The sequence below is a fragment of the Mercenaria mercenaria genome, chromosome 7 (genome assembly GCF_021730395.1).
Source record: "Mercenaria mercenaria strain notata chromosome 7, MADL_Memer_1, whole genome shotgun sequence".
NCBI lineage: Eukaryota > Metazoa > Mollusca > Bivalvia > Venerida > Veneridae > Mercenaria > Mercenaria mercenaria.
Window position 1 is genome coordinate 16,726,414 of NC_069367.1, and position 25,730 is coordinate 16,752,143.

At 37.1% G+C, this 25,730-nt stretch overlaps 1 protein-coding gene across 1 annotated transcript in view; it reads right to left on the reverse strand.

The window, feature by feature from the left end:
• LOC123554834 (methanethiol oxidase-like) overlaps positions 1–15,816 on the reverse strand; it is a 136,292-nt gene extending 120,476 nt beyond the window's left edge. Inside the window, exons 1-5 of the mRNA XM_053547700.1 lie at positions 15,665–15,816; positions 10,949–11,118; positions 6,819–7,004; positions 2,225–2,342; positions 734–915 (exon numbers count right to left, since the gene is read on the reverse strand). Of these exons, the coding sequence (XP_053403675.1) occupies positions 734–915; positions 2,225–2,342; positions 6,819–7,004; positions 10,949–11,118; positions 15,665–15,668 (660 nt within the window). The 5' untranslated portion in view covers positions 15,669–15,816. The remainder of the gene's footprint in view (positions 1–733; positions 916–2,224; positions 2,343–6,818; positions 7,005–10,948; positions 11,119–15,664) is intronic.
• Between the last annotated feature and the right edge of the window lie 9,914 nt (positions 15,817–25,730).

The window sequence follows — 25,730 nt, forward strand, 5'->3', positions numbered from 1 at the left end:
AAAAGGATAGCATAAGGAGTCTGTCATAAATAACTTGGTCTATGTGCCAGCAAATGTAAAATTTCACACCATGATCGATTTCCAGTAAATCAATGGTCTATTGCCAAAAATTAAAATATCCATAGTTAATTCCCTCCCCAAAAACATTCACACATTTCTAACACTGGTGTTTGTTTGTTTCTTTTTATAGATTTAATATCACACTTATACGTCGTATGGTGACCTTGCAGCTCTTTATGGTGGAGGAGGACCAAAGTACCATTTCGAGCATTATTTCAAGAATTAGATGACACCCGGGTAGAACCAGTGACCTTCAGCAAGCCAGCTAGATGGCTTCCTCACATGAAAAAGGTTACTCCAAAAGCGAGATTGCGAACCCAAAGTGGTAAGGGACAAGTCATTCGAAGCCATCTACCTTAACCGCCCAGCCACCGAAATCCCTTCTACCATTGATACTCTATTAAATGTTACGTGTACAGTTGACAATTTTTCCATGTTTTGATTTCTCCAATACAGTGTTCAAACGAGCTGCCATAAAAGTAAATTTAAACACAGTGAATATTTTCTGCCATACAGGATAGTATTTTGGATAAATAAAATATTTCAAACGTTTTTTTTTTTGACCGTGATATACTTATCACATTTGGCTTCTTACTTGACGTTTAGTTCATAGTAAGAAATACCAGTTAAAACACATCGATATTGTCGTTTTTAAAAGCGACATTCGTATCTTACCTTTTCCAACATCATTTGGATTGAACCCAGGTTTGAAGGTTTTTGGAGCAGCCCAACCAGAGCTAACCATCACGTTGAAATGCGGCTGGTACCAGTAATCATATCCATACTCGGCTTCTGGTCCCCGTTCCCATCTGCCTTTCAGCTGAAATGTTTCTCCATCAAGGGTAACAAAACCACCTGAAAACGATTGCAGTTTTTTTTTTAATTCTAATTTACATAAGCAAAATAAATGTTCTGAGTGAACTTCTGACCTATAAATAATCACGTTACAATCAATTTATCCTGTTTTGCTTAATGCCTCTGCTACTGTTGTTGTTTATAATCATGTTGATGATGATGATTATAATACTACTGTTGATGATGATAATGTCGATAATAATTATACTGTTGACCTTCTTCCTGTTGATGATAACGATGATGATGACGACGGCAATGATGATGATAATGATAAATGGCAGTGAAGATATAGATGAATGTTTCGTTTCACTTTTTCCCATTTTACAGTTTTATTGTTAAGTACAATCCAATACCAATTGTTTCACAAAGTTTCATCAAGAAATGTTCAGTTTTAAGAAAGATACAGACAGTTTACTAAGGTCACCCCCTGTCGATTTACAGGCCCAGATTCAGACACTGCCGTCATTTTATTGCATTTTTTCGCGAAAATTTAAGTTATTGGTATAGGATTTTGTTTGGAAGCTGAAATACGATTCATTCCGTAAGAAATAGAAATAAAGTCTACCAATTTTGATCATTCTCCGACATTACAGACATAAAAACGAGCCTTTCTGGTCCAAATCCTCAGATAAAAATGGGCACACCTTTGGTCAAACAAAGAGGCCAAAATTTAAAAAATATTCAAAATTCACGCTTACTTTTGTACGAAAATGTCTTTCTACATCATCTGAAACAGATTTGTGACCATTAATACTACCTGTGATCGCTTCCGACAAAAGTCACGTTTTAGCTCTAATATAGGGTAGAGAACACCAATTGTTTTCCCATAGACTTCCATTATAACATTATGGCGTGTACGGCCTTCCATATATCGAAACATGTATATCCAATCACATTTTTTTCAAGAACTATCTTAGTTCCACCAAAATATTGGACGAAAAACATATGAATAGTGATACTTTCAGTAATTTTCGTGTGAATGAGATGACCCCATGTTTACATACTTGTCATGGCGGGAGAAATTCATTTGATGAAACTTTTTTTTCAATACACATAAAATGTAGCAAATTTTGTCAAAATGTATAATGAAATACTGTAAATGCAGTAAAAACATTCCATTTTGAAAAAAATAATCACTTCTTGGGTTTGTTTATATGACTGACCAATCAGAACGCACAGATGCTACCTTATTCCCAGGTATACACTTACCTCATTCCCAGTAAGTTCCCTGTACTTTTTTGAATTGGTGGTCTCTGACCTATAGTTTCTTTCATTCTATAATTTAAAGTAAAACATTGCCTGTACGAACCTTTATTGTTGCCATCGGTATCACCCAAACAACTTATCATAATTTCTCCGTTAGCCAAACAATGTGTTGTATGTGGGGTCGTCAAACCAACCTTGTGCATGTCACTGGGTTCCACAATCTGTAAGTAGCATTTATACTTCAACAAGAGCTGTCACAGGAGACAGCTCCCACCACTATTTCGTGTCACAGGAGACAGCACCCTCCACTATTTCGATGCTGGATAATGAATATGGCACTGCTGTGGAAGCTGGAGCTATCCCTGGAGTGTTTAATGACTCCGATGCGTATGACTGACTATATTGGACAATAGTTTTTAAGTCTGAGTCAAATGTATTAAGTAATAACTGAGATAGGCGGAAAACATTAACTAAGTAAAAAAGGACCCAGTGACATTGAATATTTCTGCAAAAGTGATGCACCATGTGTCATATCATGTGTCTGATAATGTGGCACAGCTCTTTTTAGTTTAAGTAAAATCAATTTCATACACAAGTTTGCAAACATGTGAATAAAATTTACTCAAAAGTTGCACTGTTGAATCATTAATTATCATACATTTTGTGACAAATGTTTGCTTTTAATCTTTATAACTGATGATGAGTGTACATGTATGCAAACTAAATTTCACTGATTTATACTTCTGGTAAAAAACCCTAATCATTTCAAATCGAGTTTTATGCAGTGTGTTTGACGTGATAAGTATCTGTATAAACTGTGCTTATTGTTGTAAATCTTGTGTATTTACATTTACATAGAAGCATATTGAAAATAAGTTGTATGTATACTATATGTAACCTGTACTCCGCAAGCAACTGCCAACTTCCCCACATGAACGATGATGAGGAAGATCTATTTTAAGTTTGAACCAAATTCATTCTGTCATGTCGTTTTACTAAATAGAAAACAATTTGTAAAGAATATAAACTTAAGGCCACACTTTTTATAAATAGAGCAAAACAATAACATGGAATTTTTTTCAAATGCAACCACTTATACGAATAGAATCAATTTGAAGCGACATGCAAAATTCTTGTTAAGTCAGCCCACTTGCATATATGATTTTCTACATCAAAATAAGTTGGCAGCTATTACTACTTCTCACTTCTACTGCTAACTTCCTATACATATTTTTACAGGAAATAATTAGAAAAGAGTTATTTTACTGTGGAGTGGCAAACTCTAACAAACTGCAAGACAAGATCTCTTAGCCCTGATTTTTGCTACTGACATTGCTGGAATGTCCAAAACGTGAACACTTGGATCATAAGTTTTCCTTACAGGAGTGTGAAGAATATGATAAGTGAGGTGAGTGAATGTTCTTTAGTCTTGCTTTCCATTTCTTTCAAGGTGACCGAAAATATTCATCTGCATACCAAACAGTTTTGTTTGCCCGTAAAAGATCCTATAAATCTTTTACATTTGGCAGTTAACATGAAAGTTTTTATTTCACTTAAAAAGAACATTTTTTTACACACAGCGTGGTTGTAACAGAAACCTCAGATAACCTTTGGGTAAAGAATGACCTCAGTTATCCATTGGGAACAGAAATTGGATACTTTTATTATTTCGTAAGTCAAAATAAGTTTACCCTAGATCGCATTAGTGCATACAGTTAACAGGCTAAACTTAAACCTTCTTAAGATAACCGTAAAAAGTAGGTTATGATAATAGACGGTTGTTGTGTTTGCAGTGCCCAACATCTAAAATGTATAGCAAGGTATTCTTTTTTAAATAAGTCGTGCAATTTATCACAAGTAACCACTCGGCCACGGAGGCTCCCTCCTACTAGAAGAGGTTCTGTTGAAAATGGTAAGTTTACTCAAAATATTTTCAAATTATGTAAAGAAATGGTCCCGATAATACAGAGCTTATGTTATAAGTTCAGTTTAGTATCATAAAACTCAATTTCCTCAAAAACAAAAACTGAGATTAAGTTCAATGAGAACGTAGACTTAATTTGTTAACTGACGTTAAGAATAGTTAGCCAGTACATGGAAAATATCTGTACATTTTATATAAACACAGTATTTCTGTAATTGATTTGATGAGCCTTGTTTATGATTCAGCTGAGATGTCAATGGAACGCTTACGTAAGCCAGATGATATTATGTGCAAGATTGCAAAATTGTAAGCAAACTCATTAAAAAATTATATTCCAGTTAATACTCAACTGCAAAGTTAATGAACAGTTTTCATTATGTCAACAGTCTACATGGTTTCATGACTCTATACGAAATATTTTTAAGATATATGCAACATAAACTTTTTAAGCACTTAATGCGTATTTTTCACTAAATCAAGGGCCATAAATCTGAACTGACCGATATAAATCCGAAGTTTAACCTCAGGTGAACAGCTTCACATGTTGAACGATATTCCCAGGTGCTAAGGCGTAAAAAAAAATTGTTCGTTTCCGGTAACCCGACCTACCCTAAATTTTTGGCCCGACCCTAAATGTTTTTAATATGGCCTTGGAGATTGTTTTTGTTGCAAAACTGCACTTTTTATGCTTTTAACATGGCAAGAGATGTTAGAAATCAACTTATTGGTTCTCTAAAGGCAAAGCCCCCTTATTTGTATTCATTTTTGTCAGAAAAATAATTTCCGAAAAGACTCCCCAAAAAAAAATCCAAAATTAAAAATTTCCGACCTACCCACCCTAATTTTTTTGAGCATGTTACCGGAAACAAAGAATTTTTTTAGGCCTAAACAATATTTCTAAACTGCTTTATAATGTTTGGTCAAGTTTGGTCAAATACGTTTTGAGACATGTGCATCACAAACTTTTAGCCCATTATGCATATTTTTGAGTCAATTCTCAAACAAACCCCCAGGTGCACAACTTAAGATGCTGAGTGACAATCCTGTGAGGTTTGATGACTCGGGGTCAAACACGTTTTTGAGATACGCACGACACAATGTCGGGCGGACTGAAGTAAAAACAAGCGCAAATCTCAGTGCCCGCAAGCACCCTTCCCTCTTCCCGCCCCAGCCCCCACCCCCACCCTTCCAAAAAAAAAGTGGGGGACACAAAAAGTTCAAATAGTCAAGCTAAAAATGTAAACAATCAACAACCGACAAAATGTAAAATGATTTACGGTAAGTAAAATAACATCTTTGTTTTTTTAGTCATTTTTTTAAACAACTTTTTTATTTCAACTTGATGTCAATTTACTTGATAAATGATTAACCACAAACATTCCTTTCGTATGTAGTATATAATAAACAACGTTTTCGTTCATTAACAATCTGTTTAACTGTCATTAATAGCAGTCAAGTAAGTTATGATTATTTTAGACAAGTTTATATGCTTAATTGTAAGCATGGATGTATGAAAACAAGAAAGAAAATATATTAAAATAATGGTTGCGATTATATTATTAGGGAACTCTTTAGTAAGCCACATGCAATTTATGACAGGTACTCAAATTAGAAGAAACTTGTTACTGTCGATAAACTATTATTGTTTATAATTATTATTACTAATTATTTTGTAATAATGCAAGAAATGGTTATGTCATATGACATACTCATCATCTCATGTCTTGAATTTTCAAATGTGTGAAGAATTCGTTTAAGTGAAATTTATACGGTTCAACAATTCAGTATAACGTGAAACCCTAGAATAGCTATACAGTAAAGGTGAAAATTTATTTCAGTAATGTTAAATTGAAATTTACCTAAGCTTATTTAAACAATTCATCAGTCATGTAGTTTTGCTATTTTATCCATGCTGTGAACGATGCAGTGTGGTAAATCAAACAATATACAAAACGAAAGTTTGCATTCTAACACGCTCATTGAAACAGTATGATAAATGATAAAATTTATGCTGAACTTCATTCTTCCGTGTTGTAATGAACCGGACGTCATGTGGCTCTTTGACATCATAACTGACATCATAACGTCCTCTCATCTTATCCGCTCGCCAACCGTATTCTAACCTGGTTCGATTTTTTACAGTTAAACTAAGAAGGAAGTCAAGCTTTGTAAAAGGCGGACCTCTAACAGAACATTATAATGTCAATAGCTGCATGGTGTCTGATTTACTGCTACTTAAGTGAACAAAGTTCAGCATAAGTTTTATCATCGTGTTTTGACGAGCATGTTAAAATGAAAATAAACACGACCTTCTTGTGGTTCATCGTCTTACCTACCATGGCTCATCGTTCACTCGTGCTTGGATATTTAGTTACTTGCACTTAAACATCCTCGTCATAACTGACGTCATAATGTTCTCTTACCGGTCTGCGAGTCAACCAGGGTTTATCGCACGATATTTAATGCTTCAATTCCTTCTTTGCTTAATTGACAAAACCATATCCATGATCTATCCCCAGAAATGATGGATCCTTATTCTAGCAATATATCCCTGTAGTTATATCTAAAGGCATTTTAGTTTTATAGCAGAAAGTATGCTAGTGGATCATCATAAGTCACTGATGGCGTCAACACCAGTTTTTGGCTTCACCGGTTCTGAATGTCTGAAATCCCGATAGTCACGGAAGAGTATAAAAGGTTTCCATGATCAGATATAGATATCTGATTTGAAATCAATATTTAAGGTGATACAAGACTGGTATAAAGTACATACATGATGTATTCTCGGTGCATACTTGTCTGTTCCCACGTCAACAATATAGACTCTACTGCTTCCCAAACACGGCATTATCAGTCGGTTACGAGATTTTGATGAGTCATTGTGGCAACTGGAGCAAGCATTCCAGCCAGTGTGGTGTACCTCGTCCTGGATATTTGGCAAGTACATTCTGTGGATTATCTAAAATAAAGCACCGAAATAGCATATGAAGCACTAAAAGTATTACATGAATATTTGGTACGTAGCTAGTGTATAATACAGTACTTAGTAATTTATCTAAGTGTATGTTCTGGTCACATTTCTTATCATCATCTGCAATTACATAATAAAAAGTAGTTATCCTACCTTGGCAACTGCCTATTATCATACAAACATGTATAAAAGGAATCTACCTTGAGTTGTGGATAAAGAAATTCAAGTAAAATATGTGGCATAATTATCACTGAAATTTCATGTCAGTCTGATACGTTGAACTGCCTACTTCTGAGAAGTAGTTTAAAGGTAAATCTGGTTTTATCTTAAGTGGCTCGGCGCCTCCACAGAAATCGGGAGAGGGCCATATAAGGATGCTCAATACAAAGTTTGATAAAGATCCATCAAGCGGTTCATGTGATAAAACAGTTCAAAGGTAATTCTGTTTATCGCTCTAGCGGCTCCTGAAATAAGCAAAGCGCCCCCGTTTGAAATAACTTTGGAGAGGGTCTTGTATTGATGCTACAGATTAAGTTTGCTGAAGATCTGGTTCATCAGCAGAAGCTGTTTAAATGTACTTTTATTTTTAGCTCAAGCGGCCTCTAAAACTGATCAAGCGCCCTAATTTGATCAAATGTTGAAGAGGACCTTATAATGATGCTACAGACTGAGTTTGATGAAGTTCCATCGAGTGGTACATGAGAAGAGGTAGTTTAAGGCTTTCCTACTTTTGCTTCTGGTAACCTAAAGCCCGCCGGACCATCCACCTACACAAACAGCTCACCCTGAACAAAGCTAAGGAGAAACATTTTAACAAGAGGGTCATGATGACCCTGGACCGCTCATCTGAGTAATATGAGCTACATGTTTCAAATGTCAAACTGATGCTAAAATATTAATAAAGTAGGCCAGTAGATCATATTCATGGTCGCTGAAATTCAGTTTTAAGATTTTAAGATCAGTCTGCAAAACTGTACATGCCATCCAAAGTTCAAGGCTGTATCTTAAACAAGAGGGCCAAGATGGCCCTAGGTCGCTCACCTAAGAAACACTCCATAACAGTGTAAAACATGTTTGACCTAGTGATTTCATGGAAACAAATATTCTGACCAATTTTCATTAAGATTGGACCAAAAAATTGGTCTCTTGCGATAAAACAAGCATTTTCTTAGATATGACCTAGTTTTTGACCCTAGATGACCCATGTTCAAACTCGACCTAGATTTTATCAAGGCAATCATTCTGACCAAAATTCATGAAGATCAACTGAAAAATACAGCCTCTATCACATACAGAAGTTTTTTCTTTGATTTGACCAAGTGACCTAGTTTTTGACCTCAGATGACCCATATTCAAATTCGACCTAGATTTCATTAAGGCAATCAACCTGACCAAATTTCATAAATATCAACTGAAAAAAAACAGTCTCTATCGCATACACAAGATTTTTCTTTAATTTGACCTAGTGACCTAGCTTTTGACCTCAGATAACCCATATTCAAAACCGACCTAGTTTTCATCAAGGCAATCACTCTGACCAAATTTCATGAAGATCAATTGAAAAATACATCCTCTATTGCATACACAATGTTTTTCTTCGATTTGACCTAGTGACCTAGTTTTTGACCCCAGATGACCCATTTTCGAAATCAGCCTAGATTTTATCAAGGTAATCATTCTGGCTAAATTTCATGAAGATCAGTTGAAAAATACAGCCTCTATTGCATACACAAGGTTTTTCTTTGATTTGACCTAGTGACCTAGTTTTTGACCCCAGATGACCCATTTTCGAACTTGGTCTAAATTTCATCAAGGCAATCATTCTGACCAAAATTCATGAAGATCAATTGAAAAATACAGCCTCTATCGCATACACAAGGTTTTTACGTGATATGACCTAGTGACCTAGTTTTTGACCCGAGATGACCCATTTTCGAACTCGGCCTAGATTTCATCAAGGCAATCATTCTGACCAAAATTCATGAAGATCAATTGAAAAATACCGCCTCTATCGCATACACAAGGTTTTTCTTTGATTTGACCTAGTGACCTAGTTTTGACCCGAGATGACCCATTTTCGAACTCGGTCTAGATTTCATCAAGGCAATCATTCTGACCAAAATTCATGAAGATCAATTGAAAAATACAGCCTCTATCGCATACACAAGGTTTTTCTTTGATTTGACCTAGTGACCTAGTTTTTGACCCGAGATGACCCATTTTCGAACTCGGCCTAGATTTCATCAAGGTTATCATTCCGACCAATATTCATGAAGAAGAATTGAAAAAATACAGCCTCTATTGCATACACAAGGTTTTTCTTTGATTTGACCTAGTGACCTAGTTTTTGACCCGAGATGACCCATTTTCGAACTCGGCCTAGATTTCATCAAGGTTATCATTCTGACCAATATTCATGAAGATTAATTGAAAAATACAGCCTCTATCGCATACACAAGCTAAATGTTGACAGACGACAGACGACAGACGACGGACGCCGGACATCGAGCGATCAGAAAAACTCACCTGAGCATTGCTCAGGTGAGCTAAAAACAAGAAAGTATGCCAGTAGGTCGCATTCACGGTCACTGAAAGTTAGTTTGTTTCAAAATCGGTTTGCTAAACTGTACATTTCATCCAAATTTACAAGGTAGGTCAATAAGTCACATTCATGGTCACTGAAAGAGTGAAAGTCAGTTTTAAGATCGGTGTACAAAACTGTACATGACATTCAAATTTCAAGGCTGTATCTTAGAAAACAAGAAAGCAGGTCAGTAGGTCACATTCCAATTGACCCAGATTTAAACCTGACCGAAAGATCATAAAGGTTAACATTCTAACCAAGTTTCATGAAGATATAGTCATAAATATGGCATCTAGAGTGTTAAAAAGCTTTTCCTATGATTTGACCTGGTGACCTAGTTTTTTGTCCAACCTGACCCAGATTTCAACTTGACCTACAGATCATCAAGATTAACATTCTGACCAAGTTCCATTCAGATACGGTCATGTGGCCTCTAGAGTGTTAACTAGCTTTCCTTTGATTTGACCTGGTGACCTAGTTTTTAACCCCACCTAACCACCACAAGAATTGAACTTGGCCTAAAGATCATCAATGTTAACATTCTGACCAAGATTCATTAAGATATTCTCATAAATGTGGCATATAGAGTGTTAACAAGCTTTTCCTTTGATTTGACCTGGTGACCTAGTTTTACCCTGACTGCCCCAGATTTTAACTTTATCTACAAATCATCAAGATTAACGTTCAAATCATCAAGATTAACGTTCTGACCAAGTTTCATTTAGATACGGTTATAAATGTGGCCTCTAGAGTGTTAACAAACTTTTATCCTTTGATTTGACCTGGTGACCTAATTGTTTGACCCTACCTGACCCAGATTTGAATCTGGCCTGAAGATCATCAAGGGTAATATTCTGACCAAGTTTCATAGAGATATTGTCATAAATGTGGCCTCTAGAGTGTTATCATGCTTTTCCTTTGTTTTGACCTGGTGACCTAGTTTTCGAGCCCACCTGACCCATATTGAACTTGACCTACAGATTAACAAGATTAACATTCTGACCACGTTACACAGAGGTATTATCATAGCTGTAGCCTCTAGAGCGTTAACAAGCTTTTCCTTTGATTTGACCTGGTGACCTAGTTTTTGATCCCAGATGTCCCAATATCGAAGTCGTGCAAGACTTTATTGAGGGTAACATGCTGACCAAGTTTCATTAAGATTGGACCAAACTGTGATATGTAGAGTGTTAACAGTCAAATTGTTGACGACGGAAGACAATGGACACAGGGCGATCACAAAAGCTCACCTTGAGAACTTCATGCTCAGGTGAGCTAAAAATTGGCATAATGACGGAAAGAAAATGAATAAAGTTTCGGAACACTTAATCAGTATTACTAGTATTACCTTTGAATAGTTTGGTGATTTAGGATCAACGTTTACAGTAACAAGATAATCTGGTCTGTTTGATCTTGTCTGGGGAGGAATTATACACGGTATGTAGACTATCTCCTCTCTCGGGCCATTCCTCATGGCGTCCATAGGCGAGGCATAGCCTGGTCCCTTCCCACAACAAGCTGCAAATATATATATTAAACGTGGAATATGGGTCGCTCTTCCTTTGCCAAAACATGCTGCAAACATGAAATCGTTTGAATATAAAAGTAAGCACTGGCCCCTCACCACTACAAGCTACAAATACATATGTTGAATATAAAAGTTACCGGAACATTACAGGATGAAGGAATTTTTCACCAGTTGTAGGTGCCCATGTGAGCCTCCGATTCGAGGGTTTTTGTTGTGGCGGCAATGAGGCTTTGTTAAATTATCGCGAAACAGCTACCCGGCAGTCACAACTACAGCTACCCGACAGTCACAACAGCTACTCGACAGTCACAACTACAGCTACCCGACAGTCACAACTACAGCTACCCGACAGTCACAACAGCTACCCGACAATCACAAAAACAGCTACCCGACAGTCACAACAGCTACTCGACAGTCACAACTACAGCTACCGACAGTCACAACTACAGCTACCCGACAGTCACAACAGCTACCCGACAATCACAACTATAGCTACCCGACAGTCCGACAGTCACAACTACAGCTACCCGACAGTCACAACTACAGCTACCCGACAGTCACAACTACAGCTACCCGACAGTCCGACAGTCACAACTACAGCTACCCGACAGTCACAACTACAGCTACCCGACAGTCCGACAGTCACAACTACACTTACCCGACAGTCACAACTACAGCTACCCGACAGTCTCAACTACAATGTATTTTCTGTACAATTGTACAAATAATAGACAAGGGCAATGCGTTCGACTATTTGAACATTTTCGCTTAATGAATGCTTTAAAAAAGATGAAATACATGCATAATTTTGTAAACTGTAAGTGGGAAGTGTGACACCTGGCCATAATTGCTCATTTCAATAAGCCATATACATATATTGTAGTTTGAAAGCATAAAGCAAATTCAAACCTGCTTACATGTAAAATTTTCGTAAAATGTCAGGTAGGGGCATGATTTGCCAAAATGTAACCCTGAGTTATTATACATGTTCTTTGAGGTCATTTCAAGAGAAACATTTGGTCCTGCAGTTTCCGAGATACATGCTTACATGCAAAATTTCACAACATTTCTATTAAGACTGATTACACCAAAGAGGAAGTGACTACTCAGTGTTACATGTGTAGTACAAAATGTAGTTTTATGCTGTTGATGAAATCTCATATAATGAGTCATATGAGGATGTGACAGTTTTATTTTTGGCTTAGATTTATTGCTTATTGTACTGAAAAAAGATCCAGACCATTTTCATTGTGAATTTCCTGGAATAAGTTTTATTCTTTGAGAAAATGTCTACATACGCGTAATTGCTAAACGGCTATTTTTATGGGGGCATTTCTAGACGGTGATCTTTCTCAGAACAGATTATTTTTCTTATAATTATGTAACATAACATGTCAATATTTGTTTCTATTTTTGATAAGAAGACGTGTCATACTAAATGACCGAATATGGTTATCATATCACTGAAATGCTCTAAAGTGCTGAAAATGAGGTCTATCCCTTACTGTTTATATGAAATAAAGAATGAACTGAAATGGTAGAATGTAACCTAGCAAGAGCTCGAAGAACTTGGTGCATTCAGTAATTGCACAAGGAACAGAAATTACTTGGTCGCTGTTAACAAAATTTCTACTGTTTCTATACCAACCTCCCTATCAAGGCCCAAGCATTCTTAAGTTATCATCCGAAAACCATTTAACCATTCCGGGTCACTGTGACCTTAACCTTTGACCTAATGATCTCAAAATCATTAGGGGTCACCTGCTGATCATGGCCAACCTCCCTATCATCTTTCATGACCCTAGGCCCAAGCGATTTTGAGTTATTATCCTGAAACCGTTTAACTGTTCCTGGTCACTGTGACCTTGACCCAACTTAGTATCTGTTACGTCGGACTTACTATCTCCTACGTAGGATTTAGTATCTCCTATAGGAGTGAGAAAGTCCTACGTAGGAGATACTAAGACCTATGTAGGAGAAAGTAAGTCCTACGTAATAGATAGTAAGTCCTACATAGGAGATAGGAAGTCCTAAGTAGGAGATACTGAGTCGTGCGTAAGAGATACTTAGTCGCACGTAGGAGATACTAAGTCCTACATAGGAGAAAGTATGTCCTTCGTAGGACATACTTTTCGTACATAGGAGATATAGATAGTACTACGTTGGAGACACAAAGTCCTACGTAGGAAACAGTAAGTCTATGTAAGATATAGCAAGTCCTTAGTAGGAAATAGTAAGTCCTAAGTAGGAAATAGTAAGTCCTAAGTAGGAGATAGTAAGTCCTACGTAGGAGATACTAAGTGCTACGTAGGAGATACTAAGTCCTACATAGGAGGCAGTATGATAGTAGGAGAGTAAGTCCTAAGTAGAAAATAGTAAGTCCTACGTAGGAGATAGTAAGTCCTACACAGCAGATACCAAGACCTACTTAGGAGAAAGTAAGTCTTGAATAGGAGATACTAAGTTCTACGCAGGAGACAGTAAGTCTACGTAGGTAATAGTAGGTCCAATGTAGGAAATAGTAAGTCCTACGTAGGAGATAGAATAAGACCTACTTAGGAGAAAGTAAGTCCTGTGAAGGAGACAGTAAGTCCTACATAGGAGTTACTAAGTTCTACGTGGGAGATACTAAGCCGTATATGTGCTTACTTCGTTTGTTTATATTTCAAAACGCCATTAACCTGTGCGATACCTATAACAATGCGCGATGGGAGTTTTACCACGAACGAAACTGCACAGACCGGGGCTACAAGAGCAGAAAGAAAATCCGTCTCAAGGTCCGCACGATGTTTTACGTATTGACTGGTACATGAAGTCAAAAAATGTGACCTTTACATGCAAGTTTATCTAGTTTATCAATGCGTGTGAAAATATGGAACACAATTCTTGATTTCAACGTGTCTTTAACCTTGATTTTGAACTGTATTTTTGTCGTTATCAGCTGCTGAACATGTCAAAATAACTCCATATTCACCTTCAAAAGTTGACTTGTTTTGTAAGCTTCAACGTCGATTTTCACAACTTAGACAAGGCACATCTATCCGGATATCTAGAGCAAACCCGAACAGGAATCCAGCCTGCGGCCTCTGAGCTTAAAATTCTACTTATCTACGACGGCGGGCCTATGCATCTGAATCCGCAACAAGGATCTCAACACACCTGTGTTAGCGCAGCAGGGATGTGGGAAATCTTCATACCAAGTTTACGCTTGCATGCTGTTCCCTTATTATGCTCGACCATTTGGCATATAGTTGCCGCCTTGTCTTTCCTTGTCCAGATAACTCGGCCTTCAGCTTAAAAGGGATTCAGGCCATACACATAGTACCTTTACCGGTTTACTTTGAATATTTGGAGTGGGGGGGGGGGGGGGCGGGGGAATAAACATTGACCTGTTACGTATGATTTCTGATTTTGAAGTCGTTCGTGCGCAAATAGTGAGAATGTAATTCAAAATTCTCCGCATTACCAGTGCTCAGCAGGCTATGACATACCTGGATATCGTACATGTGCTATTAAGTTTTTGTAGTAGATACATAGATAAAAGTATCATAAAGCTAGTAAGAAAATTTCAGACAGGTTGCATCACGTTATTTTTTCAAATTTTCCGAAACGTCATCAATATTAACAGAAAATCGACAGATAACCATCATTTATGCACGAAGTCCTAAATTGTAATTTTAACAGATTTCGTATACCCAGTCCAGGCCCGGTTCCAGGGGTGCAACAAAGCGTCACCGGCAAGGTGCATAATGCCGAGAGGGTATAGGTAGTACGGGAGGTGTGGTGGGGGGGGGGCAGTGTTTGATATAATGGGTGTGAAATGGTGCCCTCTCGTGTCTTTTTCTTGGTCTAAATTTTACGGTAGTGGAGGGGTACTCCCCTAATTTTAGGGTCTCTCCCTCTGGAAAAGTTTGAAATACAGGTATGAAATGGTGGTCTCTCGTGAATTTTTGGTCTAAATGTTTAGGGATACTCCCCTCATGGGGCTCTATAGTGCATTTTTGGGTCTAAATTCTCATGTATGTGAGGGGATATTCCTGTCATTTCAGGCGTGTCAGAGGGCTCTCCCCCTGGAAAATTTTGAAAGGCATGCATGAAGTGGCGGCCTCTGGTGCATTTTGGTCTAAATATTTAGGTACTGGAGGGGTACTCTGCTCATTTTAGGGGTGTCTGGGTGCTCTCCCCTTGAAAAAATAGGTATGCAAAAGTGGCCTCTGGTGCGTTTTGGATCTAGATTTTGAGAAAATATTTTTTGCCGAAATACCGTTTGATGCAACTTAGATGATAATAGGTCACTTCTCAGCCAGGTAGCGGGGGGGTGGGGAGGGGGGGGGGGCACATGGACCCTTGGCCCGGCCCTGGCCTGCAGTCTGTAAATTTAAAGACTGAAAAATCTTTAAACTTTTCTTTAAAAACTACGCAATCTTAGACCTGCATAAGTAGCCATAGAATACAAAACTATGTTACGTTATATTAACTGTTATGTACAAAAAGCGATAATGTATTTATTTTATTATAAAAACACAACACTCTTACCCATAATTTGAACTTTATTCCTGCCGTATATATCCCCACACGGTTCCCTCTATCGGCAAAGTGATTAAGCTGTCTTCTAACGCATACAATCTGTTTACATTATGATAAATGCTAAAAATAGGACGAGGTTTGTGTATTGAGCCGTGACTGTGCTTTAAAAACAAACCTGAACAGCAGATGATTTTAATCAGGGTGCTTTAAAAACCTGCTTTGACTTACATTTTTTTTTTCCTCCCACATTAACTTCTTAAAAAATCAGCGTATAATACAGCTATTCTACAAGATTTAGCTGAATAACAATTAATGTGTTTTCGCAATTTATTCAGTCATAGCTTTAAAATCACAGATAAATAACTATATTACTTGATATTATTTGACCATTTCAAACGGTGTCATCTTTCATACCATCATTTATGCACGAAGTCCTAAATTGTAATTTTAACAGATTTCGTATACCCAGTCCAGGCCCGGTTCTAGGGGTGCAACAAAGCGTCACCGGCAAGGTGCATAATGCCGAGAGGGTATAGGTAGTACGGGAGGTGTGGGGGGGGGGGGGGGGGCAGTGTTTGATATAATGGGTGTGAAATGGTACCCTCTCGTGTCTTTTTCTTGGTCTAAATTTTACGGTACTGGAGGGGTACTCCCCTAATTTTAGGGTCTCTCCCTCTGGAAAAGTTTGAAATACAGGTATGAAATGGTGGTCTCTCGTGAATTTTTGGTCTAAATGTTTAGGGATACTCCCCTCATGGGGCTCTATAGTGCATTTTTGGGTCTAAATTCTCATGTATGTGAGGGGATATTCCTGTCATTTCAGGCGTGTCAGAGGGCTCTCCCCCTGGAAAATTTTGAAAGGCATGCATGAAGTGGCGGCCTCTGGTGCATTTTTGGTCTAAATATTTAGGTACTGGAGGGGTACTCTGCTCATTTTAGGGGTGTCTGGGTGCTCTCCCCTTGAAAAAATAGGTATGCAAAAGTGGCCTCTGGTGCGTTTTGGATCTAGATTTTGAGAAAATATTTTTTGCCGAAATACCGTTTGATGCAACTTAGATGATAATAGGTCACTTCTCAGCCAGGTAGCGGGGGGTGGGGAGGGGGGGGGGGCACATGGACCCTTGGCCCGGCCCTGGCCTGCAGTCTGTAAATTTAAAGACTGAAAAATCTTTAAACTTTTCTTTAAAAACTACGCAATCTTAGACCTGCATAAGTAGCCATAGAATACAAAACTATGTTACGTTATATTAACTGTTATGTACAAAAAGCGATAATGTATTTATTTTATTATAAAAACACAACACTCTTACCCATAATTTGAACTTTATTCCTGCCGTATATATCCCCACACGGTTCCCTCTATCGGCAAAGTGATTAAGCTGTCTTCTAACGCATACAATCTGTTTACATTATGATAAATGCTAAAAATAGGACGAGGTTTGTGTATTGAGCCGTGACTGTGCTTTAAAAACAAACCTGAACAGCAGATGATTTTAATCAGGGTGCTTTAAAAACCTGCTTTGACTTACATTTTTTTTTTTTGTTTTCCTCCCACATTAACTTCTTAAAAAATCATCGTATAATACAGCTATTCTACAAGATTTAGCTGAATAACAATTAATGTGTTTTCGCAATTTATTCAGTCATAGCTTTAAAATCACAGATAAATAACTATATTACTTGATATTATCACGCTGGCCATAGCTTTATCAGATCAAGTGGTTCCAACGTTGTTTGAGCGGTGAATTTTACGCCGATCAGATGGAGAAATATGGCCGATACTACAAATTTCAGGTACTGTAAGTATGACTTAAAGGAATTTCTACCCGTTAAATAACGAATCAAATGAAAACGATGGGTGCACCTGGAGCGCAAATGTGTCGATGTTTTAGCACATATGTCCATTTAGCTGAGATTTGTGCCGTTTATTCAAACACTTATGTACATTCCGGCGGGGGAAGGGGATTTTTGACAGTTTCTGACAATATCGCCTCAAATATAGTGTTTATCGGGAACAAGTAACTGTTAAAAACACTTTTTATGTAAAGGGCTACTTCTTTAAACAAAGCGTGTGTATTTCCATAAAATTATTCAGCGTTGTTTCTGAAAAATCGGCCGAAAACCTAATGCAACGCCGTTTCGAGTGGGTCGCAATGCAACGCAATCAAGTGGATACCGTTCTCTGTCTTACTTGCGAAGTCTTATCCGTCTTAAAAACCGTCATTAAAGCCTAACAATAAATAAATTTAGAGAGTTTTATATCATTATAATGATTCCGCCATTTCTCATATATTGTACTTTTACCTTTTTATGCTCGCTTAACATTTAACATATTTTTGCGGACATTGTCAAAAAACATCAACACAAAAACATAAAGCAAGGATGAACATCGAACAATATCACCAAGTAAATAATAGTAATAGTTCGTAAAAATTAGAACCAGTTCACGGATATTTATCTCCTCCACGAATGTTACTAAACAGCATACCAAAATCGGGTTGACTCTTTAAATCAGTATAGTTACAGTTGGTTACTTTTAAGTCCCTTAAAACCAATACATTTCGAGTTCATTACTGATTTATTGTGCATTTAAGCTGTTCATACAAAATAAATAAAATTTGGGCCCCATGATAAAAGTATTGATCAGTTGTTTGTACATATTTTCATTCATATTCCTGTGGTAGCGTTCATTTATTTTCAGAGAGATAAATCACAGAGAACGTTAAAATTGGCCAGGGAAAAGACAATATTTTATTTGTCCTCCATAAAACAGAAACGACGTAATAAAACTCTATGGCTGCCGTTCAAATATGAAAATACAAATGAAATACAGACACCAATGAAAAAAAATAAAACGGGACCAGCAATACTAATAGAGATGTGTCATTAAACAAACGATTAAGAGCGTTTTCTCCATATCCTCAAAGTGAATAAAAATTAAAAAAAAAACAACCGAAAATACTGCTAATTCCAACTTCAAGCACCAAAATATCAAGAAAAAAAACCTGTTCACAATAAGGTATTAAAAGTGAGAGTTTTATGTGATGAAATGTTTGAAGAATTAGCAGAGGAAGAGACAGATTTTTAGACAATGCAAGCGACAAGGCTATCCTGAGACAACTTTCTGAAGCAAAAGATACATTATTTTACAATATTTTAACTCTTATCAATTCGAATAAGTAGAATAGGTACCGTTGGCAAACATCGCTTTTCTTCTTTGGTAAGAGACAGTTAAATAGTACAACTGTGGCACATCTCTATTAGTATTGCTGGTCCGTTTATTTTCTTTTATTGGTGTCTGTATTTCATTTGTATTTTCATTTTTAAACGGCGACCATAGAGGTTTATTACGTCGTTTCTGTTTTATGGAGGACAAATGAAATATTGTCTTTTCCCTCAGTGGCCAATTTTAACATCCTCTGTGATATATCTCTTTGAAAATAAATGAACGCTACCACAGGAATACGAATGAAAATATGTACAAACAACTGATCAATACTTTTATCATGGGCCAAATTTTATTTATTTTGTATGAACAGCTCAAGTGCACAACAAATCAGAAATGAAATCGCAATGTATTGGTTTTAAGGGACTAAAAAAGTAACCAACTGTAACTATACTGATTTAAAGAGATTTTTTTATGTTTCTGCGTTGATGTTTTTTGACAATGTCCGCAAAAATATGTTAAATGTTAAGCATAAACATGTAAAAGTATAATATATTAGAAATGGCGGAATCATTATAATAATATAAAACTCTCTAACTTTATTCATTGTTAGGCTTCAATGACTGTTTTTTTAAGACGGATAAGACTTCGCAAGTAAGACAGAGAACGGTATCCACTTGATTGCGTTGCATAGCGACCCACTCGAAACGGCGTTGCATTAGGTTTTTGGCCGATATTTCACAAATAACCATGAGTAATTCTATGAAAATTCACACACATTGTTTTAAGAGGTAGCCCTTTACATAAAAAAGTGTTTTAACAGTTACTTGTTCCCGATTAACGCTAAATTTGATGCGACATTGTCAAAAACTGTCAAAAATATCCTTCCCCGCCGGACTGTACATAAGTGTTTGAATAAACGGTGCAAATCTCAGCTAAACGGACATATGTGCTAAAACATATATACATTTGCGCTCCAGGTGCACCCATCGTTCTCATTTGATTCGTTATTTAACGGGTAGAAATTCCTTTAAATCATACTTACAATGCCGGAAATTTGTAGTATCGGCCATATTTCTCCATCTGATCGGCGTAAAATTCACCGCTCAAACAACGTTGGAACCACTTGATCTGATAAAGCTATGGCCAGTGTGATTATTTGACCATTTCAAACGGTGTCATCTTTCAAACATGTATGCTTGCCGGATTTTAGTGGAGGAGGTTGCGGGCTGCACCCTCAATGACAACCCTTACGTTAGTTTGCCTACCACCATCCCCCATCCCCAAGTTTTTGTTGTTTTTTTTTTTTGGGGGGGGGGGGGGGTTGCGTACAGAAAAGGAAGGTGAAAATGACCGGCTGTTTTTTTTTCTCTCCTTCTTTATTTTTTTTATTAAATTTTAATTTATTAAGGCATGAAGATACATCATACTTACCATAGGGGATAGAACAAGAAAGTCATTTTTATCACCCCAACCCCGCTCTTCACTGTCTGTTTTTAGGTATGTAGATACACACAAAATACAAACTGGTCAGTTCCTTCCCTCTTTGTCGTCTATTTTTATTCAGGTTTGTAGATATACAACTGGTCAATTTCCTTTCCCCTTTACAGTCTATTATTCATGTACGAAGATAAATACATACTCGGAGGAAAACAACCAAATGGTCAATTTCCTCCTACTTCACTATCATTCAGGTATGTGTATAGGATATTGACCGGGTACGAGGTCTTTCTCTGTAGGAAAGACCTGTGCACGGGCTTCTTGTGAACACCGAGAGCGCAAAGCGCTCGAGGTGTTTCGAGAAGCCCGTGCGCACGTCTTTCCTACAGAGAAAGACCGATGTACGAGGTCGATATCCGACTTACATACCGTCTTTCCTTCTCAAAATGTCCAGCGATTACGATTCTGACGAAATTGTATCGCAGGCATAAATCTATATAATGAACTTGAAGACAGAAAGCTTTTCCTGATACAGAATACATACATGTAAGGAATTTATGTTACTTTTAGAACATTACGTTTATTCGTAGAAGTTATGGCGTAATAATCTTTCTCGTACTTCAGTTTTTATAGGTGTAGGAAGTGGAAATAGTGTACATGTAAGGCCGGGAAGGTATGTTACCCTATGAAATTTTACCTGAAAGATTTATGCAGGATAATTATCACCAGCATACCAAAACAGTACTTCGATATCGGTAGACAATATGAAACCCCGGAAAAGGAAAAATTCTTTCATTTTTGTTGAGAAAATTATGCACAAAACATTGTCAAAACTGTTTTAAAAACCTTTTACTTAAAGCGTCCATGAAGAAACTTGATATAATTTGACAAAGGTCACTTAAATCCGTCCGTCCGTCCATATCTAGGAAGTGGTTCGGAATATTTAAATAAAACTTCATATATATGTTCACCACTATAGGGAAATGGGACCCGTCAATTTTCAGTCGGACTGCCCAAGTAACACCGGAATTATGCCTCTTAGTATGTTCTAGTGTTAACTATATAGGGAACTATAAATATGGCAATTTCTGCTTCTTATCCTTTGACGTATTTTTATTAACTTCAGAGTTATTGCCCTCTATCTTTTTAAAAATCCGCTATTAGTACATTACAAACTAACCTATTGGTAGAATTTCATTAGACTTCTTTCTTTTTTTTATAAACATTTATTATTAACATGTTAAGATGTGTACCCACACCCGGTCACCCCAACGCCCCGGTCACACCTCTTCCCCTCCCTACCCCACAATCTTTTTCTTCTTTTTTTTGAAACTTAAACGTTCCATGAATATTTATCAACATGCAAAGTTGTACCCTCTCCCAACTTTGCTCAGTCTCCCCACCACCCTGATCATGCATCCCACCCTAACATACTTTTTTCCATCAGTATTTATTGCATTTATTAAACATGTGAATTACCCTCACCACTCAGATTGTTCCCCTATTCACTGTCAACTATTATTCAGGACTGTAGAGGTAGCCAGTTTCCTCCCCTTCACCATCTTTTATTCAGACATACTAGGAGGAGAAACAATCAATGAGTCTCCACCGTCTATTATTCAGGTACGTATAATTCGATCGGAAGAACCGACTCCCCCTTTTGTTATTCACGTATGTAGATTTATCCTGTCACTTGCAGTATTTTCGACCCGATATCAGGGTGCCGTATATCTTTCTTGATATACCGTCAGTTGATCATGTGACCAGTGATATACGGTCAGTTGATCATGTGACCTTATGATCGATATTGTTGTCATAAGAAATTTTGCAACGAAACCATCATCATTGTGTTGGAAATGTCCGAACTAAGAAAATGAGTGGTCAAATAATGAGTTTTTATTCAAAAACGAAGAAGTTATTGCGATTTTGCCGGTATTCACGTCATTATATAAGTGACGTCATTACGAATTTGACGTCATTAAAGCGGTTGTCGCACACTTTTTTTTTGTAAAATAAATTGCCAAATATCGGAAAATGAAGTAATGACAAGATTCATAAATAGAATAATAGGTTAGTGCCTAAGATGGAGACAGTTTAACTGGCTCGGCTCCGGACGTTATCAGGTTCGCCTTCGGCTCACACGATAACCTCCTCCACCTCGCCAGATAAACTTTCTCATCTACGGCACTAACCTATTATTCTCTATATAAACATTCGAAGGGGAAAGAGCCAACTAGTCATGCAGTTTCTTCCTACTTTACCATATTTTCTTCATGCACATAGAGTCATACATTTCTTGGGGAAAGGAACAGAAAGAGCCGATTGATTAGTTTCTTCTTCCTCCACCATTTGTTATTAAGTTGTTCAGGCTAGCACAGATACTTGAGGTGTTGTGTGGGGTGGTGTTGGAGAATCAACTAGTCAATTTCTTCCCCTTCATCGTCTATTAACATTCATGTATATAGATATATAGATATTTTGTATGGGTGGTGGTAGTGGTGGGGAGAGGGGAGGGAGAGAAGAACCAATTCTTTCCCCTTTTCTGCCTGTTATTAAAACATGTAGATACGTACATACTAGTGGGGAAGAACTGCGGAATTTTGTTTAGCTCGTGTCGTGTCGTGTGTTGTACATTGTGTTTTCGGTGACGAATGACACGGCGCACAACAATACAATACGATACATGACACGCGAAATGACGCACAACAATGTGCAATACACGACGTAGACCATGCGACACACGGAAAGAGGCTTGACAATTCCTAACAAGGCAGGACAATTCAACACAATGCATGACATTAATGCGGCAATTTCGTGTCGTAGGCCACATTTAAAATTAAAATGTATCATTTGTACTTTGTACTGATCTATATCTTCATGTGCTACCTTCAATAAATAAAGATATTATTATTATTATTATTATTATCGTGGCCCATCGTACCGTGTCGTTCACGTCGTGTCACATTGCCGCTTGTCTTGCTTTGTGTCACATTGTTGTGCGTCATGTAGCTTTGTGATGCGTCGAGTAGCTTGCCATGTCGTAATGTCGTGTGTCGCACTACACGTTGTTCACCGCCCTATAAGAATGGGGAGGGGCACTTAGATTTGCTCTTGTCCATCAGTCCTAATTTTTGTTGTGCATATCTTAAACCTCACGGGATTTTTATTCAGTATGTGAAGTTGTGCACTTGGTGTTTTAATTGGGATTTCACGCAGCCGGACCAGAGTTATGGTCCTTTACTTAATGAAAAATATGTATACAGTGACAGGAGCGGGGGCTCCGGTGTCCTATGAACACACGTCTAGTTTCTCCTTTGTTTGTGCCCTGTCGAGTCTCTCGTCTGTTCTATTCTAGCCTAAGGTACTGGATGCTGCTGGTTTAGATCCTACGTCCTTTGTCTATCAGGATTGAGATACCTGCCTATAGATAATAATTACAAATCTCGTATGGAAGGTGTTCTTCAAAATAGACCAAAAGTCATTCTACATAAAGGTTACTGGCTACAAAGTAAATTATGCTATTGGCCACCAAGTAAATAAATTTACTTTGTACGAAATAAATTATTTTACGAGCGATCAAGTAAAAAGCTGGATAAATTTTAGAAGATACACACACGCAGACGTCTGTCTGCATGAAAATCGATCTTAATCTGTATCATGTACCTCTAGCTTTGCACGCACGAAAGTGGAAAAACGTCATTGAAATGACAAAATGGTCTCATTGGGATATTGTAATATAATACATATGTGTTCGCTGGAAAGTTTTTTGCTATTTAGCCTTAGTCTGAATTTATATATTGGACTTTAGGAAAAAATCTAATTCAAAACTTTTGTAAGTTCAAAAGTGGAATTAGTTTGCATCAGATACAGTCAAGATTTATCTAACTTAATTCCAATGATAACGAGAATGATAATCAAGGACAATGATGACAATGATATCGAGGACACAGACCCCCTAACACATAATGCAAAGACAAACGCTTGATAGCAATTTGCATTAAATTCAAGTCAGAGTTATCAAAACTGTATATTCCGGTCGCTTTGCTGACTGGGAATACTAATGTAGTTTCAGTCTAATACAGAAAATAGTTGCTGATATATTACGTTAAAAAAACTGAAATGCCTTCAACTGAACTTCAGCCAGAGTCATAAAACCTGTACCTTTGTGTACATTTGATTGCTTTGATTATAGGAAATATTATGAGAAGTTTAAATCCAAAACAGTTCTTTGAATAGTGCCCTAATAAGAAACTCAAACTAAAAGTGTGATGTGGATAAGAACGCAAAGTCAGTGTTGATTTTGTGTCGCCTGGTCTAGAATTACGGATCATGTTCGTACGATCTTTCTTGTCCGTCGTTGCCTACAGTTCACTGCTGTTTGAAGCACTGGTTAACAAAAAACTGAACGGTGTAATGGATTACACAAAGTGTGAAATTCTAACACGATCCGATTCATTTTCCCATTAAACAAAGAAGGCAGAAAACAGTGAATTATTTTACAACAAATCACTGATCTGACGTCACAATTATTACGTCATGGCGTCAAACGGCATAGCGGTGCGCTGGAATAGAAACCTATTGAAAACGGGCAAATATTTAATGAATGTCATCAAGGATGTACTTAAAAATACTTAGTAACGTGTTAGAATCGAAATAATATATCTCATTTAGTGATTTGCTCTTGAATAAATCATTGTTTGTCGTTCAGATGCGTATTATTATATCACTCGGGCTGCGCCCTCGTGATATAATTCCTTCGCATCTGAACTCCAAACTATGATTTATTCAACGACAAATCACTGGATGAGATATATTATTTCTTAATTAAATTTCCAGATTCAAGATGGAAGAATCAAGAGAAAAAAGAAATATCGTGAAACAGAGAGACACACACATCTCGCATAAAGAACATGGTTTAGATTAATTTGCAAAATATTTTGAAATCTTGCTGTTGTTAATGACATTATGCATATGGAAGTTCGGAAAGGTGTATTTTGGTGAACAATCTCTTCTAGAAAAGACTGTCACAATAAAATGATTATTTTTCAATTTGAAGTACATTAAGTCCTACTCAGCATACTCTTTGTCAAAACTAGCTGAACACCGAGACAGTTCCTAGTCTCCCCTTATCTTGAACTCCAAAATATGCTTTAAAAATGCATGATGAGACATGTCGGGGACATATCAGTTATGATGGCTTCGCGTTTGGGCAGATGCTTAAATAGATTAAACAAAATTATATTTTGAAAAATTGATGGATTCCGTGATAGATTCCTAGAATGAAATCATTTTATTAAAGTATTACATGTACTAAGCTTTCTTAAGCAATGTAGTAATGCAGATATCACTAATCTATGTTGATCAAAAGAGAATCTGTATTTTTTGGTGAAATAAAAATTGTCTAAGTAAACCTTCTGATGAGTACCGTTGCTTTGATCTCAATTCATATACTAAAAAATCACAAAATTG